The 15,376-nt window shown below is 40.8% G+C and overlaps 1 protein-coding gene across 1 annotated transcript in view; it reads left to right on the top strand.

Annotated features, from left to right (window-relative positions):
* Positions 1–15,376, top strand: part of ROR1 (receptor tyrosine kinase like orphan receptor 1) — a gene marked incomplete at its 5' end in the record, with an annotated part of 342,695 nt that overhangs the window by 226,436 nt on the left and 100,883 nt on the right. Inside the window, one exon of the mRNA XM_074220644.1 lies at positions 14,761–15,048. Within this exon, the coding sequence (XP_074076745.1) occupies positions 14,761–15,048 (288 nt within the window). The remainder of the gene's footprint in view (positions 1–14,760; positions 15,049–15,376) is intronic.

Here is a 15,376-nt window from a genome sequence, read left to right as displayed (position 1 = left end):
GAGAGAGAGAGAGAGAGAGAGAGAGAGAGAGAGAGAGAGAGAACATTTTTGACCTTGAACTACTGAGCAATTGGATGATTCCACCATGTATCCATCCATCTCTTGCCTGGAATGCCATGCCATGCTTCACCTCTGGAGAGGCAGAGGACCTATTATTGGGGCTTGTTCTGATAGACTTTCAGGAAAAAGATGCCTTGCCTTCAAAATACATTGCCATATCCCCAACTCCTAGCATAGTGTCTAGTTCCATGGTCTGGGGCAAATGACTTGCTCTCTCAATGTCCCTGGTAACTCCTTAAGACTCTGAGTAAAGCTATTACATCTCTACATTTCAGTCAGGGACCTTCCTGTGTTGGAAGATCAATCAATCAATCAATAAACATTTATCATGCCCCTATCACTGTGCTAGTCCATCATGGATCTGGTCCCCAAGAGCTTATGGTTAAGTCTTCTACAAGTCCAAATACTGACTGGTCCACTGTTCTGATCCTTGGGACTCTCTAGGTCTCCCCCTGACATCTCTGGCTGGGAAGTGGATTCATTTGTTGAAAGCAGAAGAATTATGGCTTTCATGTTCATGCACAATTAGTTCTTTCATTTTCTTTCATTGTAAATCACCCGTCTCCCATCAGTCCTGGGGATTCAGACTCTGTTCAGAGGGCCCGGCAGGGAGCAGAGGCAGTATATTAACTCCACTTTGTTTGCAAGTTTTCTTAGGCACACTACATTAACGACCAGTGTTTGCTTTCCCACTGGCAGAGAGCACGTTCCTCATTGAGAAATTGGGGTTTCATGAAGGTCTCATTGTGAATGATGAAGCTGCCAATATGGACTGATGGGAGACGGGTGGAGGGAAATGGAAGGAGTTGGCTTTGACATGGAGCTTTCCAGTTTTCTAGAGCCTGGTGACCAGGTAATGCCCAGCCTTTTGGTTTAGGGAACAACAGAGATCTGCCTCTTCCCGGCTTCCCCAGCTATCTCTGTTTATCTGAAAGATTGATAGAATAGAGGGTCAGGGGACGTGTTTTATTGTAAGTTTCTGTTCCAAATTTCCTGACATTTTCCGTAAAAAATAGGCCTTTAAAAGGCAGAAATAGGACTAATAGGAACCAGATCGTGAAGTGATTGTATGTCATAATGTCAGAAATAACTGCTTTTCCTTGACTTCATGGCATCAATCTTGAGGCACATAGCTCAGAGAAGCTGTTTAATGGGCTAACTCGGGGTTCCCGACCGGACCAGCCACTAACGGAGGGGGCCCCCAAAGTGATGGGCAAGTCCTGGATGGTTATTAGGGGCTTGGTTTATAGCCTGCTGTGGATATTTGTTGATGAGTTCCAAATCACTTTTCTTCAAAAACAAACTCAGTCAGAAAAGGGGCAGGTCTAGGGGAGGGGGGGGCTGGGGGGTTCCATCATGGGTTTAGAATGTGGAGGCCAACCAGACAGAGGCTTCATTTCCCCTGCTCAGCTTAGTGGTGTCAGAAATTTCCTGAGGAACGTCCAGAAGGGTGAAAGATTATAGCTGAAATGGAAGGCAGAGTAGAAAATGAAAATGCTTGTGGGGGGGGGGCGCCCTGGATGGAAGTCCCAGGCTCTGTTCCATGCTCTCCCCATGATCTGGGACAAGTCACTGAGACTCTCTAGGCCTCAGTCTTCTCATCTTTAAAATGGCAAAGTTGGATCAAATGACCAATTTGCTTCCTTCCAGCCCCAGATCTATGGTTTATAAACCAAAACTACTTTTCCCTTATACCCTTCTCCAGGCTACACTACTTATTTGCAATCACCTTGGGAAAGTCCCTTTTCTGGGAAGATTACCTCCTTTCTCCTGGACTTACTTTCCTTATCTGGAAATAAAGGCAACAAGAAAGGAATAGAATAGATGAGCTCTAAGGTTCTCTGTGGCTCTGAGTAACATTCCACAGTCTATTCTAATATTCTTCATGTTAAGGGTTTTTTTTTCCCATCCTCACATTCCATGTGCTAAGTATCATACCAGATTTGACATTCTGTGTCCCAAGTTTTCTCCTGGCTCCATGATTTGACCCCAGAAGGTCCCTTCTGGCCCAGACTCTTTAGCATTCTGCATTCTAAGGCCCCTGCCAGTTTCAAAATTCTATGTTCTAAGTCCTCTCTCAACTCTAAAATCGTGTTTTAAATTTCCTAACATAATGTTAATAAACTCTAACATTCTATGTTCTAAGATCCATCCAGTTCTAACATTTTGGCTTTTAAATTTCCTTCCAACCCTAGCATTCTGTGTTGTAAGGTTCTTTCCATTTCTAATATTCTATTTTCTAAAGTCCCATCCAGTTCTAAATTCTGTCTTCTAAGACCCAATCTGTTCTAAGGTCTCCAATATTCAATGTTCTAAAGTTCCTGATTTTCTATAATCTATAGTACCAGTCAGTTTTAACACTCTTTGTCCCAAGACCTCTTTCAGCTTGAACATTCTATTTCTAAGGTCCCATCCAGGTTTTGTTTTGTTTTTTTAGGTTTTTGCAAGGCAATGGGGTTAAGTGGCTTGCCCAAGGCCACACAGCTAGGCAATTATTAAGTGTCTGAGACCAGATTTGAATTTAGGTCCTCTTGACTCCAGGGCCATTGCTCTATCCACTGGGCAACCTAGCCAACCCCCCCCCCCCCCCATCCAGTTTTAGTATTCTATATTCTAAGGTTCCATACAGTTCTGAATTCTTTCTTCTAAGATTCGACCTAATTCTAACACTCAATGTTCTAAGGTATCTTCTATATCTGATATTTGATGTTCTAAAGCTCCTAACATTCTATATTTCATGTCCCATCCAGTTTTAACTCTTTAAGACCTCATTCAGCTCTAATATTCTATTTTCTAAGGCCTCTCTCAGTTCTAAAAAATCTTTGTTCTAAGGTCCCTCTAAGCTCCAACTTTTATCTTGCCATCTAGTTCTAAGTACCCTTACAACTCTTAACATTTGATGTTCTAAGGTTCCTTCCAGCTTTAGTATTCTATATTCCAAAGTTCCTAACATTCTATGTTCTAAGTCCCATCTAGTTATACCATTTTATATTCAAGGGTCCCATCCAATTTTAACACTCCGTTTGTTCTAAGGTGCCTCTCAGCTCTAACATCATTTTGAGTTTGAGGTTTCCTTCCAGCTCTGACATTGGGTTTTCGAAGGCCCCTTCAGCACTAATATTCTGCATTCTAAGTGTCATACCATTTATTGTTGAGTTATTTTGTTTATTTACTTTTGCTCCTTGTTGGTTTCCAAGGCTCCTTTTACAACTGGTTTTGTGTTCTAAGCTCTCTTCATCTCAAAACTCTGTTGCAAGTTGCCTTCCAACACTAATTGTAGATGCCGTGGTGGTATTAGATTGTCAGATTCAAAGAAAGAGATTTAGTCCCAGCTGCACTTTCAGAAAGCAGAGTTGTCTCTGCTTACTAAGAGGTAAAGGCATCACTCTGATGAATAACTCACTCTGGCAAGTTGATGTACCATGAGAAAAAAGATTTTTGTTTCAGAAAAGCAAAATGGACTGATCAAAGGGGAATTTTTATCTGGTCTTGCTCTTAGAGCAAAAGGGCTTGTCATAATATCCAATGTGAAAAGTATGGGTGAGTGATAGGAGCCCTGCCTTTACCTGTTTTATAGTTCAATGAAGGGTCTGTATCATGAGCACAACTGGGAATGAAATTTGTCCCACCCAGGCAGTCATCTGACTTTCTGCTTGGTAGACAATTGAGTTTGCAATAGTAGAATGGACCCATGAGACAGAGCCAGAGAAGCCTAGCTAGGGAGCTTTCCAAACTGAGTAAGAGTGCACGGGTGCTTGAGGAGAAGAGGTTTTTCCTTTTGGGGGATGGAGGGAACTGGATTTGGGGATGTGAGGTATAGTTCTGCCTAGAGTGGCTACAGTCTCCAGCTATTGAGGAAAGGAATCTAGGTTGATTAGACTCTGAGATAATGTATTTAAAGTATTGAATCAACCCAAAGAGGCTCCATAAATGATAACTGGTCGTCAGCAGCATTGTTATCATTATTAGCCTGTAACACAATTTTTGTTAAATACTTGGCTGGAATACAGAATAGAACAGTGTGATGTAGTGGACAGGTACCAGATTTACTTGGAATTAGAAAGACATTCAAATCCTACCTCAGAAACCTACTAACTGTGTGACCTTGGACAAGTCACTGCATGTTTTCTGTTTCTTCAGTTGCCCCATTTGTAAAATGAGTGGGTTGGGAGTCTAGGACTCAGTGGTTCAGATTCTTTCCTGATAGAACATGGACAGGGTATGTTTTTACTTTTTTATTTTAAGTGCTTAACATAGTGCCTGGAAAATAGTAAGTGCTTAATAATTGCATACTGCCTCTACCATGTGCACATATACTGGATTTTTAAATTATTTTCATTTCTTTCATTAATATTGTTACTCTCCTCTCTGGCATAGCATTTCAATGATGGGCATGCATTAAACCTTTGCCCTGTGTATTCTGGGAAGTAGGAGGGTTTTTAGTGTACATTGTCCTCCCAAGGACCCATAGTATTTTTCTTTATCCAGAAGAGGCAGTTCCTAATTTTTGAGGAATCTGAGGTCCGGTTGCTCTCATCAAAGGACTCAAACCCACAAGGAGTGTTTTTGCTGAAGAAGTTAGGATGTCCATTTCCAGTGATTGCTGTGAGTCTTGGTTTTCTCCTCCCATTGGGGACTGGAAGAGATACAATCTAAAGCCCCCTTGGGCTCTCAGATACTAAATTCTAAGTGTAAGGAGTGGGGGTTTCCAACTCACTTAATGTAATCCCATAAGGTCTAGACAGCTCAACTTAATCAATCAATCCAAAGTATGGCCTCAATGTAAGCAAATCCTGGATCAGTTTTAGAGGAATCAAGGACTTTGATCATTGGTTAAAGACAAATTAGGCTATCCAGGAAATATCTTGGGATGGACTGAAGTTTTGGGAGAATGTTTTATACTAATTCTACTTACAGTATCATCATAGTAAATACCCTTTTCTAAAAATTAATCAAAGCAACTGGCTGATAATCAATGGGAAACACAAATGGGCATTTATGAGAAACAGTGGAAACCCATCCCTTGAGAATTATCTCTAGAATCCTGATGGGAAAAATAGTCAGCTGCTCTCTGGAACCTCCACCAGTAAAAGTGAGAGCCCATTTGGAAAACTGGCCCTACAAGTGGCACTCCATTCCTTTTAGTTTTGAGATTCTTTGTGCTCAGGTTTCTTCCAGTTCCACGGTCTTTCACAATAATTTATGTTCTATGTTCTATATACTAACATTTTCAGTTGTAAAATTTCTCCCATTTCTAACATTCTTTTAAAGCATCACTCTTATCAATAATAATTTATCTTCCAAGATCCTTCCCAGTTCTGATATTCTAAGGATTATCTATAGATAGAGATCCCTTCTATCTTTAACAATTTATCTCCCAATGGCCCATCTAATTCTCATGTTATAAATTCCATTTTTCTTTCCAAATTTAACATTTTTATGTTCTGTGTTCTATCATTCCATGTGCTAGTATTCTCTATGTCCTTGAGTCCCTTCCAGCTCTACATTTTATGACTTTACGATTCCTTAAAATGAATACATGGAAATTATTTTAAAAAATAAATCTTGTGGAATAAAAATTTCAAAAATTCACCATGAAGTGGATGGGTAATGCAGTTTTTTCTGATTCACCAGAGTTTACTTTCTAGGGGAAAAAAACCAAAAACAAAATTCTGGTCTATCAACCTTTTACCCTTCCCTCTCTCCCCAAACCCTCACCATATCCCAATCGGAAAGGTGAACAGAAACCAAACTGTGCTAATACAGAAAGGGAGATGGGGTCACCAACTTGTGTGATCCCAGGAGAGAGAACAACTCCTTGGCCAAGATGACAAGTTTTTATTTTGGAAGCCACCGGGTGTTTTACTTAACATCGTGAAATCCTGGAGGATTTATGATAACTGGGCCAGTCAAGTGCCTAGCTGAGTGAAAATATCCAGATTTATCCTTGAAGGTGCAGGAAGATGTCCCGCCTTCTTCTTCTTCATCTTCTTTGCATGATCCCTCAAGCCTGGCATCACAAGGCATGACCATTGCCCTTCCCTAATGCAGACCCAGTCAAAATCTTCACTATTAAGGATGTGTAATTTTTAAATATGACGCGGCGTCTGTCTCCCCATTCATGCTATTGAAATCCCAGAGATGACTGATGATGTGTTCAGTTTGTTTTGGCAGTGGGCCAGGAGCAGAAATGTATTTCAGGCTTGACTTTCCAGATACTATCTCCAGTCATTTAAAAGTTCATTATAGGGCACCCCCTCTGCTTGCTCTAGTGTTAAGGGTCTGTCAGCATTTCTCTGAGGCTTTATAACTCAGCCATAAAAATAAAAATAATAAAAATAAAAATCATGGCCACCTTTGCTGGGATAAAGCATTGGCCATGGTGGTCCAAGTCTGGGAGAACAATAATTTCATGATTTTGACTATAGAGCAGCTTGAAAAAGAGTATGGATTGGGATGAAAGACTTAGGTTCAAGTTCAGCCTTGTCACATACTTCCTGTTCTTCAGTGTTGATGCTCTCATCTTAGTATTCTCTATTCCTTACCCATAAGAATGCATCTCCTATCTCCACTGCTTTTCAATGACTATTTCACCATTCCTGGAATGGTGTCCTTTCTTCTCATCTCTGCCTCCTCAATACTTAAGTCAAAGGTTATCTTCCACAGGCCATTCCCAGTCTCCCCTGCTGCTAATGCCTTCCCCTGACCTCCATCCACTCTGTATGTAACAAGTATATGGTTGTTTGAGTACATGTGGTCTCTCTTATTAGCATGAGGACAGGGACCCATTATGCAATGCCTAGCATAGTAAGTTGTTGAGTCCCTGTTCAGATACCATATGTTGAGTCACTTTCTGGACTTCCTCAATCTTCCCCAGGCGAGTGTTGAAGGGGTCAGGAGACAAGGATGACAAGTTCTTAAAGTTCTCCAAGTTCTCCAAATAATACATTTATTCACCAGAATACAAGTGCTTAAATATCCTCTCCAGGATCTAATCCACTCCCACCTCCTGTGGCACTTAGGAAAACAATGTTCTGGCACTCAAGGACACCAGGTGAAGATAATTTCCAGTACTCCCACATACAGCAGTCCCTAACAGTAAGTCTTAGAAATATTAAATATTGACAAGTTACTAGAGATTTTGGTATAGGAAAACAGGAGGTTGTAGTTGAAAGATTAGAGTTTGCAGTAAGGAAGTTTGGAGTGGGTCACTTTCCTTCTCTAGGGTTCATATTTCCTCATTTGCAAAAATGAAGGAGGATTAGGTGACTTCTGAATTTTGTGCAGTGCACATATATTTTTCTAATAGCCTATGGTCCATTTCCATACAGGTTCCCTCATATAGATTTGACTTGCCCAACATCACAAATGCCAAGAAAACAAACAATTATGAAATACCCATTGTATACAGAACCATGGATGATATAGGCCTGCACTCAAAGTGGTTACAGTCAGATAGGGGAGAAGATGTAAACCAAGATAACTGTGATATACCAGAGGAAGTGATGAGCACATTGGAGAGACTGAAGCAAGCTTCTTTGTGACCACAAACAGGGAAGAAGACCAAAAAAACCCCAAATGAAGTAGGACTGGGGTCACCCTGACTAGTGGTACAGACTTTTGTCTTGTTAACATCATTACTATATTATAACCAAAATTACTTTAAAATTCCAAAGTACTTGGGAATCTATAGTTCTGGAAATTCCCCTTGGTGTTATTTGTTGGGGGGACTGAGATGCAAAGCACAGTATCTCACATTTTGGAAGGATTCTCTAAGACCATCCAGCCCCACTCAAATCACACCCAAGATGCTCTATAACATCCTCTTCCAGTCTTCACCTGGATTCTTCCACTGAGTGTGAGTTGACTGGGAGACCCAGAAGAGAGCTGAGAATACCTGAGATCCACTCCCGCCTCTGAAACATGCTTGCTTTGTAACCCAGAGCAAATCACTTAACCTCTCTATATCCAAGTTAACTCTTTAAGAAGCTGAAAGGAGGTGCTGACCTGTTTTAGTGGAGGAGTTTCTTAGACCAGTGAAATTGCAGTCCCTGTTTCTAAATCAGGTAGATTTTTTGGCTTACTTGTCTAGGTATATGTTGGTTTCTCCAGTGTAATCCTCATTTCCCAGTCCATTTGTTTCTTCTCACCCTGTGAGACTCTTTTTCATGACCTCCCATAAATTTCCACCCAATTTGTGAAAACTTCTCTCAATTTATAAGGAAAAAGAAAATCATTTTACAATTCAGAGCTCTCTGAAAATAGGATGGGTCACCACAAGAGGTTATGGTGAATTTTTCAAGTAATGACTTGCTGGTCACTCATGAAGTAAGGTCACAGATCATTAGACATAGTATTGAAGAGACCTCAGAGAGCCTCTTGATCAACTTATCCAGTTTTTCAGATGAGGGAATGATAGTTTTGTAGAGAATTCTCATTGGGATTCTGGATGATCTAGCTTACTTCCAAGAGTCCATTCATTGTAGAAGCCAATCTCAATTTCATGAAGGTTGGTACTGATGTTGGACTCTTCCTGCCCTGGTCAGGTGTCTTCCAAGTACCATGGAGTGAGTAGGCAGCTTTATGACTTTTGCCCATTTCTGCAGGCACGGGATTAAAGCTGTTATGTCAGATCGCACCCTGTGGTTATTCAGAAGTCCCAAGCCATTAGTCTGACTTTTATTGAACGCAGCTCATGGCCTCAGCTCAAGAATGTGCAAGCTGACTTAGATTAAGTTCGGCATTGACTTCATTAAGATAAAAATATTTCCTGAGATAGTGAGTCAGAAATATTTACGGGGAAGGGGCAGAAAGCGACTTCAGGTTGATGGTGTGAACAGAATGTTCTCTCTGAGTCAATTGGGATGACCTAAGTACATCTGGCCGACTCATTTCTGCTTAGCTAAGCATTTTATTTCACAGTGGAGGCCACCCCCTTTTCTTAAAAAAGATCCATCCTATTGGGATGCCAAGATCTTGGTGTGTGCTTCTTTGGATACCTGGGCTGAAACCCTGAGTTATAATTGTGTCTAACTCCTCATCAGACTTGCCAGCTTGTTGGGAGGCAGAAGGGAATGTGTTAACCTTTATCTTCTTCATATTTCAGCTTCATGCGTGTCAAAAAGGGAATCATTTTTGTCCCACAACCCCCACCTCCCAGGAGAATGGAAGGGAAAACTCTTTGGAAATTAAGTCATGAATAATGGAAGGAATTTGTTCATGAAAAAATGCTATCAAAATGCTCTACAGATACACAGAGTATCTGCAAAGTGACCATGAATTTACAGGGTTTAATTACATGGATAATGGGTGGATTATCTTTCCTGAATTATGGCCCCCAGGTGGACCCACAATTTCCAGATGTGGTCCACCCAGGGCAAAGGACAGTGGCACTATCCCTGATCATTGGTTTTGGAAGTCTTAGTGAACTGTAAGCTCCATCTAGGTTAGCATGATAACACCACCTATTCTTTACCACTTTCTGATTTGCAAAGAATTTTTACATGGCAGTTTATTTGACCATTATAACAGTGTTAGGAGATGGGTGCTGCTTATCACCTCCCTTTAGAGATGAGAAAACGGAGTCTAAGAAGAGCAATTAAGTGAGTTGGGTAAGATTACTCAGCTAGTTAATTTCTGAGGCTAGATTTGAACCCAGACCTTGCTAACTTCAGACTCCATACATTATCTTCTATACTTCTTAACTACCTCTTTTTCTACTTTTAACAATATTAGCAATGTTATTTGACAACCTAAATGAATGACTAAGTGGATAAATAAATTGAGAAAGAAGAGAGGGAAGATAGGAAGGAGAAAAGGAAGGAAGAGAGGGAGGAAGAGGAAGGGAAGAAGAGAAAACAGGGGAAGAAAGGGAAGAAGAGAGGGAGAGAAGGGAAGAAGAAAGAAAGGGAAGCAGTGGAGGGGAGGAGAGAAGCAGGCTGGACATCCAGGAATAAGGGAAGGAGAATACCTCTAAGTTTTGCCCTGTTCATGCCTTATCTGGAGTCTTATGCTTAGTTCATTAAAGAAGGATGTTAATAAACTGGAGATCCTTTGGAGAAAAGCAACCACAATGGTGAGACCTTGAAGCTACTACACATGAAGATTTATTGAAGTACAGGAGAAAATCAAAGGAAAATGTGACAGCTTCCTTTAGGGGTTTTAAATGTGGCCTTATGGAGGAAGAATTAGACTTGCTCTATTTAGTCCCAGAAAATGGAAAAATTGCAGAAGCAAACTAAGGCTTGATATCAAGAAAATCTTTCTGAGTGATCCTGAGATGGAGGGGTCGGTTTTGGAACTTGTGGGGTCCTCCTCTAAGGAGTCTCTAGTGAGTCTTCTAGTGGCAGTTGATACCCTTCAATGATATTATAGAAGGGACTCCCAAATTGAGTGTGGCTTAGGGCAGGTAACCATTAGAAGTCCTTTTGACTCTGAACTTTGCTGACTCTGAGGGTTGTCATAGTGGTGGAAAGGGGTTTGCTAGGTCAGCCAATATTTTGGTCATCAGAGATGCTTCATATGGGATACTTTTGGAACCTGATCTGTGACTGCATTGGTTTAGGGGATTCTTAGTCAGAAAATTCCCTCCAGTATTTCCGATTTGACCACTGCTTATTGTCAGGGTCTTAAGAGTCTTAGAGAATTGAGTAGTTAGAAAGTTGGGGCAGTAGCCCCAAGAGGTAGCATGAATTGTCTAGGATCACAGAGTCAGTGTATGCCATAGGTATGACTTGAACACAGATTTTCCTGAATCAAAGGCCAATTCTATCTACTTTGCCATGTTTTCTGAAGTAGTGCATCTAGATGAATTGGGTTCGTGAATAAATCAATTATATGTCTATTTATCTGAGACTTAGTTGATGAACCTTTCTTAAGCATTCCATTAGTATTGAGCAATTGCCTCGTTCACCAACATGAATATATATATATAGAAGGAAAAAAAAGATGAGATGTTGAACCTCAGTTTACTTATCTGTAAAATCAAGGGGTTAGATTGGATGACCTCTTCATTGCCTTCCAGCTCTGGATCTAAAGGCTGCAATAGATTTATAACTCAGAGATTGAGATCCAGGAGGGACTTCAGGGGTCACCAAATCCAACCATCTCATCTTACAGATAAGGAGCCTGAGACTGGGGGAGGTCAAACAACTTGCCCAAGGTCACAAAGTCCCTAAGAAAATAGGAAGAGGGAAAGAGATATCCTCTGCTTAGTCCTGGGGTTCAAATCCAGAGTGAGGAGGGGAGTCACTGGGAGGCAGCTGAGAATTAGAGGATAGAGTGGTGAACCTTGTATCTAGGAAACTTAATTTCCTGTGACCTTAGATGCTTACCCATTGTGATAGCCTAGTCAAGTTGCATTTATCTTGGTCATTTGTAAAATGAATACCTACTCTCTCAAGGTTAATAATAAAGAATATTTAGCACAGTGCTATATAACTATTATTATTATAATTAGTAGTAGTAGTAGTAGTAGTAGTAGTAGTAGTAGTAGTAGTAGTAGTAGTAGTAGTAGTAGTAGTGTTACCACTACCACTATCTTGGACGAGTAACTTACCTCTTTACCTCAGTTTCCTCACTTGTAAAATAGAGGGCATAGCAATAGCACTCAGCCTCAAAAGGTTGTTGTAAAAGTCAAATGAAATCTGATTTTTGTAAAGTACCCTTTGACCTCACATAAGAAAACATTTTTCTTTCAGTGACCCTGGATACTAGGACATGAAATGAGCTCCCTATCCCTGGTACTCTTTTCAGGGTTGCCATTGAGTGTATTTTTGTTAGAGTGCGGTTTTGGCTTTGGTTTGACCTTAGTCCTCTACTGTATCTAAGTTTCTTTGATCCTGTGATTTGCATTGTACAGCAAAGGGCAATTCCCTATCCACTGGACTTTGGCCAGATGCAAAAACCCAGCATAGTAAGGGGCTCCCAATGGAGCAGCCACAGATTACAAACCAATTGGACCATTTTTCTTTATCAGATGAAAAGTCAATACCACATCTTCCCCCCCCCCCCCCGCCCCCTTACAAATTACCTCCCTCTTGGGTCTTACCTTTCCAGTAGGCACTCAATTTGAACTTCAATTTCATTTATTCTTTCTGTCAATATGATGCCTTCTACTAGCTACTTCCTATATTTATTATGAAAGACCATTGTGGCCTTGACATGGTCTTGGGTTTATATAGGTATTTAACAGTCTCCTGAAGCCATTCCAAGTGCTCTCCTCCCAACTTTGGCCAACCCTTTGAATTTTGGAATCTGACTTCCTCCTCTGTAAAATGACCTGGGTCATCTCCAAAGTCAGGAACTTATAAAATGATAGGACTAAAGCATCCTCCACTTTAGCACAAGTTTTGGGGAAACAGACTGTCCCAGAACAAGTAAGCCACAAACCAAACAAACTGTGGTGACCATACCCCTTATGCTATAATAACCAGGGAGGGACAGGAAAGCCAAGGAAAATGAGGGACCTGTCTCTAAGTCTCCTCTGTTGCTCCTAGACCTTGAGCCAGTTATCTAATGGGGAGCCAGTTTGGCACAGAATAAAGATCACTGTCTTTGGAGGGAGAGGCTCTGAGTTCAAATTCTGCTTCTAATGCTTACTTACCTTGGACAACCCCTAGAGCATTCTTGTAAAATGAGGTGGCTTGATGGAATGGTCTCTAAGGGCCCTTCCACCTCTAAATTTATGAATTCAAGGATCTTCTTGTTGTTGTCTTTATACCTCTGACCCAAAGCAATTGTTATGCCAAGATGATTGTTTGAATGAGGTACTCGCTGAGTTGGGCTCATGATGAGATGCCCCCAAAACAAGAGAGCAAATGTCCTTGATGTTGTGTCTTTACTTCATCACAAAATGTTTCTAGGGGTTGCTCACAGATTAATTTGAATACTAAGGTCATTAGAGAAATGATCAATAGTCACAGAGAAACTGATTCCAGAACTGGGCTCAGTTTGTATTCCAAAATGGATTTTTCACCTTCACGATGACTGTTAATATCGTTCACAAGAATTAACACAAAACAATGAGCTAGCTTCTCATCTCTCTTCCAGATTGATAAATTTGTAGAATAAGAGATGGAAAGGATCTTAGTAGCCATTAAGTATAATCTCTTCATTTTACAGATGAGTAAACTAAGGCACAGAGGGATTGTGATTTGTCTAGAGTTATAGGAGTAATAAAAAGTAACCTTTGACCTTCTGCTGTCCTACCCTGCTTCCCCCTCTTACTGTGCCCCAGGAGGTAGCCTTCTTCTTGGCATCCCCTCAGAAGCCCCTGTGGAATTCCTCTTAGTTGCCTCCCTCCTTCCCTTTCCAACAACTATGCAAGCTGGGACAGGAAGGAATCTTTCCAGGGCAATGGCTATGTGTATCTCAATGCTTCTGTATGCTTTTTCATTCTTTCCTTTACATTTAAAATCTTATCTCATTCTAGAGACACACACATTGATGGATGAGAGTGCCGTGTTCAAAAGTGACCAATAGTCACGTCTCAAGTGGCCTCAACACATCAGACCTTGTACTGAAAAAAATGAAATGATCCCTACCCTCAAGGACCTTATACTCTTTCAAGTAGTTTGTCTCCTTTTTTATTTCTGTGTTCTTTTTAAAAGTGATTAACAGGTTCTAGAAGGTCATTCATAATATGGGCCATTACACTGGACCCCCAGTCTTCTGGTCAGAGTCACAGATTCAGAGTTGGGCAGAATCTAAGTGGTCTCTTAGTCCAAGTTTCCTTTGTTTTACCAAGGTTCATAAAGGCCTGGCAGAGGTTATATAGGTCTTAAAGAGTAGAGTTGGGATTTGAACCTGGGTCTTCAGATTCAAAATTCACTTAGTGAATGACCTCTGCATCCATGAGTCATGGGAGGACAGAATTCTAGGGTGGAGAGTCTCTTTTAATAATACAGATGAGCAACATATCTGGAACTTTAGGTCCTAGAGAGCTTCCAGGCACCCTGAGAAGCTCAACTACTGACCTAAAGTTCTAACATGTAGGAAAGGAAGGAACTAAATCCAGGTTTGCCCAACTCCACAACTGCCCTAACGTTTCTGGTGCCATCTTGGTTCATGGAAAGTACTGGAATTGAAGGAACTCAGAGAACCTGGGACACAGAGCCTCCTGAGAGGCTAAGTGCCAAGAAGGGAGAGAAGAAGAAAGGAAGGAAGGAAGGAAGGAGGGGAAGAAAGGAAGGAAGGAAGGAAGAAAGAAAGGAAGGAAGGAAGGAAGGAAGGAAGGAAGGAAGGAAGGAAGGAAGGAAGGAAAGAGAGTCCTTAAATTATTTATTAATTATTCTTAATTTAATTATTATTAAATTTATCTAAGTTGGTTTTTTTCTTGTTGTTTATCATATTTTCTCCTTAACTTTGCCTTCTAGTATCTCTTTCAGGTGGTGACCAGTGACTTTTAAAAATTTCTACTTTATCCTCTTATTCTAGAACTTCAGGGCAATTTTCATTAATAATTTCTTGTAATATTGTATTTAAGATTCTTTTTTTATCACAGTTCTCAGGTTGTTCACTTAAACTTCTTGAGTAGAGCAGTGACATTTTCCAGAATTATTGCTTTCAAATGCTTCTTTCAAATGCGGAGAGAATTTTTTCAAGCATGGGATTGAGCTTTGGGGTTCTCTTATTCCCCAAGATATTCCATAATGTGCCCTTTTCACCATCATCTTTTGTCTCTCTGTATTATCTTTACAGATTCCTTCTTGACACTGGATGAGCCCATGAACAACATCACCACATCTCTGGGTCAGACGGCTGAATTGCACTGCAAAGTCTCTGGCAACCCTCCTCCAACCATTCGCTGGTTTAAAAATGATGCCCCCGTGGTCCAAGAACCCCGGAGGATTTCCTTTCGAGCAACCAACTATGGTTCTCGCTTACGGATACGGAACCTGGACACAACAGACACTGGTTACTTCCAGTGTGTCGCAAGCAATGGCAAAAAAGTTGTGTCTACCACTGGAGTCCTCTTTGTCAAGTTTGGTAAGATGACGTCTTTTGCATCTGGTTCTTTAATATCCAACTGCAATCAATCACCATGCATTTATGAAGTACCTACTGAATACTGGATAATTTTTATTCCAGAAATACAAGGGCAAGAGTAAAACTGCTCCTGCCACTAAGGAGTATATAGACTTGTCAAGGAAGACAACCTATACCTATATAAATAAGAGAGAGAGAGAGAGAGAGAGAGAGAGAGAGAGAGAGAGAGAGAGAGAGAGAGAGAGAGAGATACAAGATTATTTTGAAGAGAGGGATTAGCAACTGAGGATCAATCAATAAATAAACACTGCTGATCTCTGGGAATGTT

Source organism: Macrotis lagotis, chromosome 2 (assembly GCF_037893015.1).
Source record: "Macrotis lagotis isolate mMagLag1 chromosome 2, bilby.v1.9.chrom.fasta, whole genome shotgun sequence".
NCBI lineage: Eukaryota > Metazoa > Chordata > Mammalia > Peramelemorphia > Peramelidae > Macrotis > Macrotis lagotis.
The sequence above is the reverse complement of the archived record's forward strand: the minus strand, read 5'-3'. Positions and strand labels throughout refer to the sequence as shown.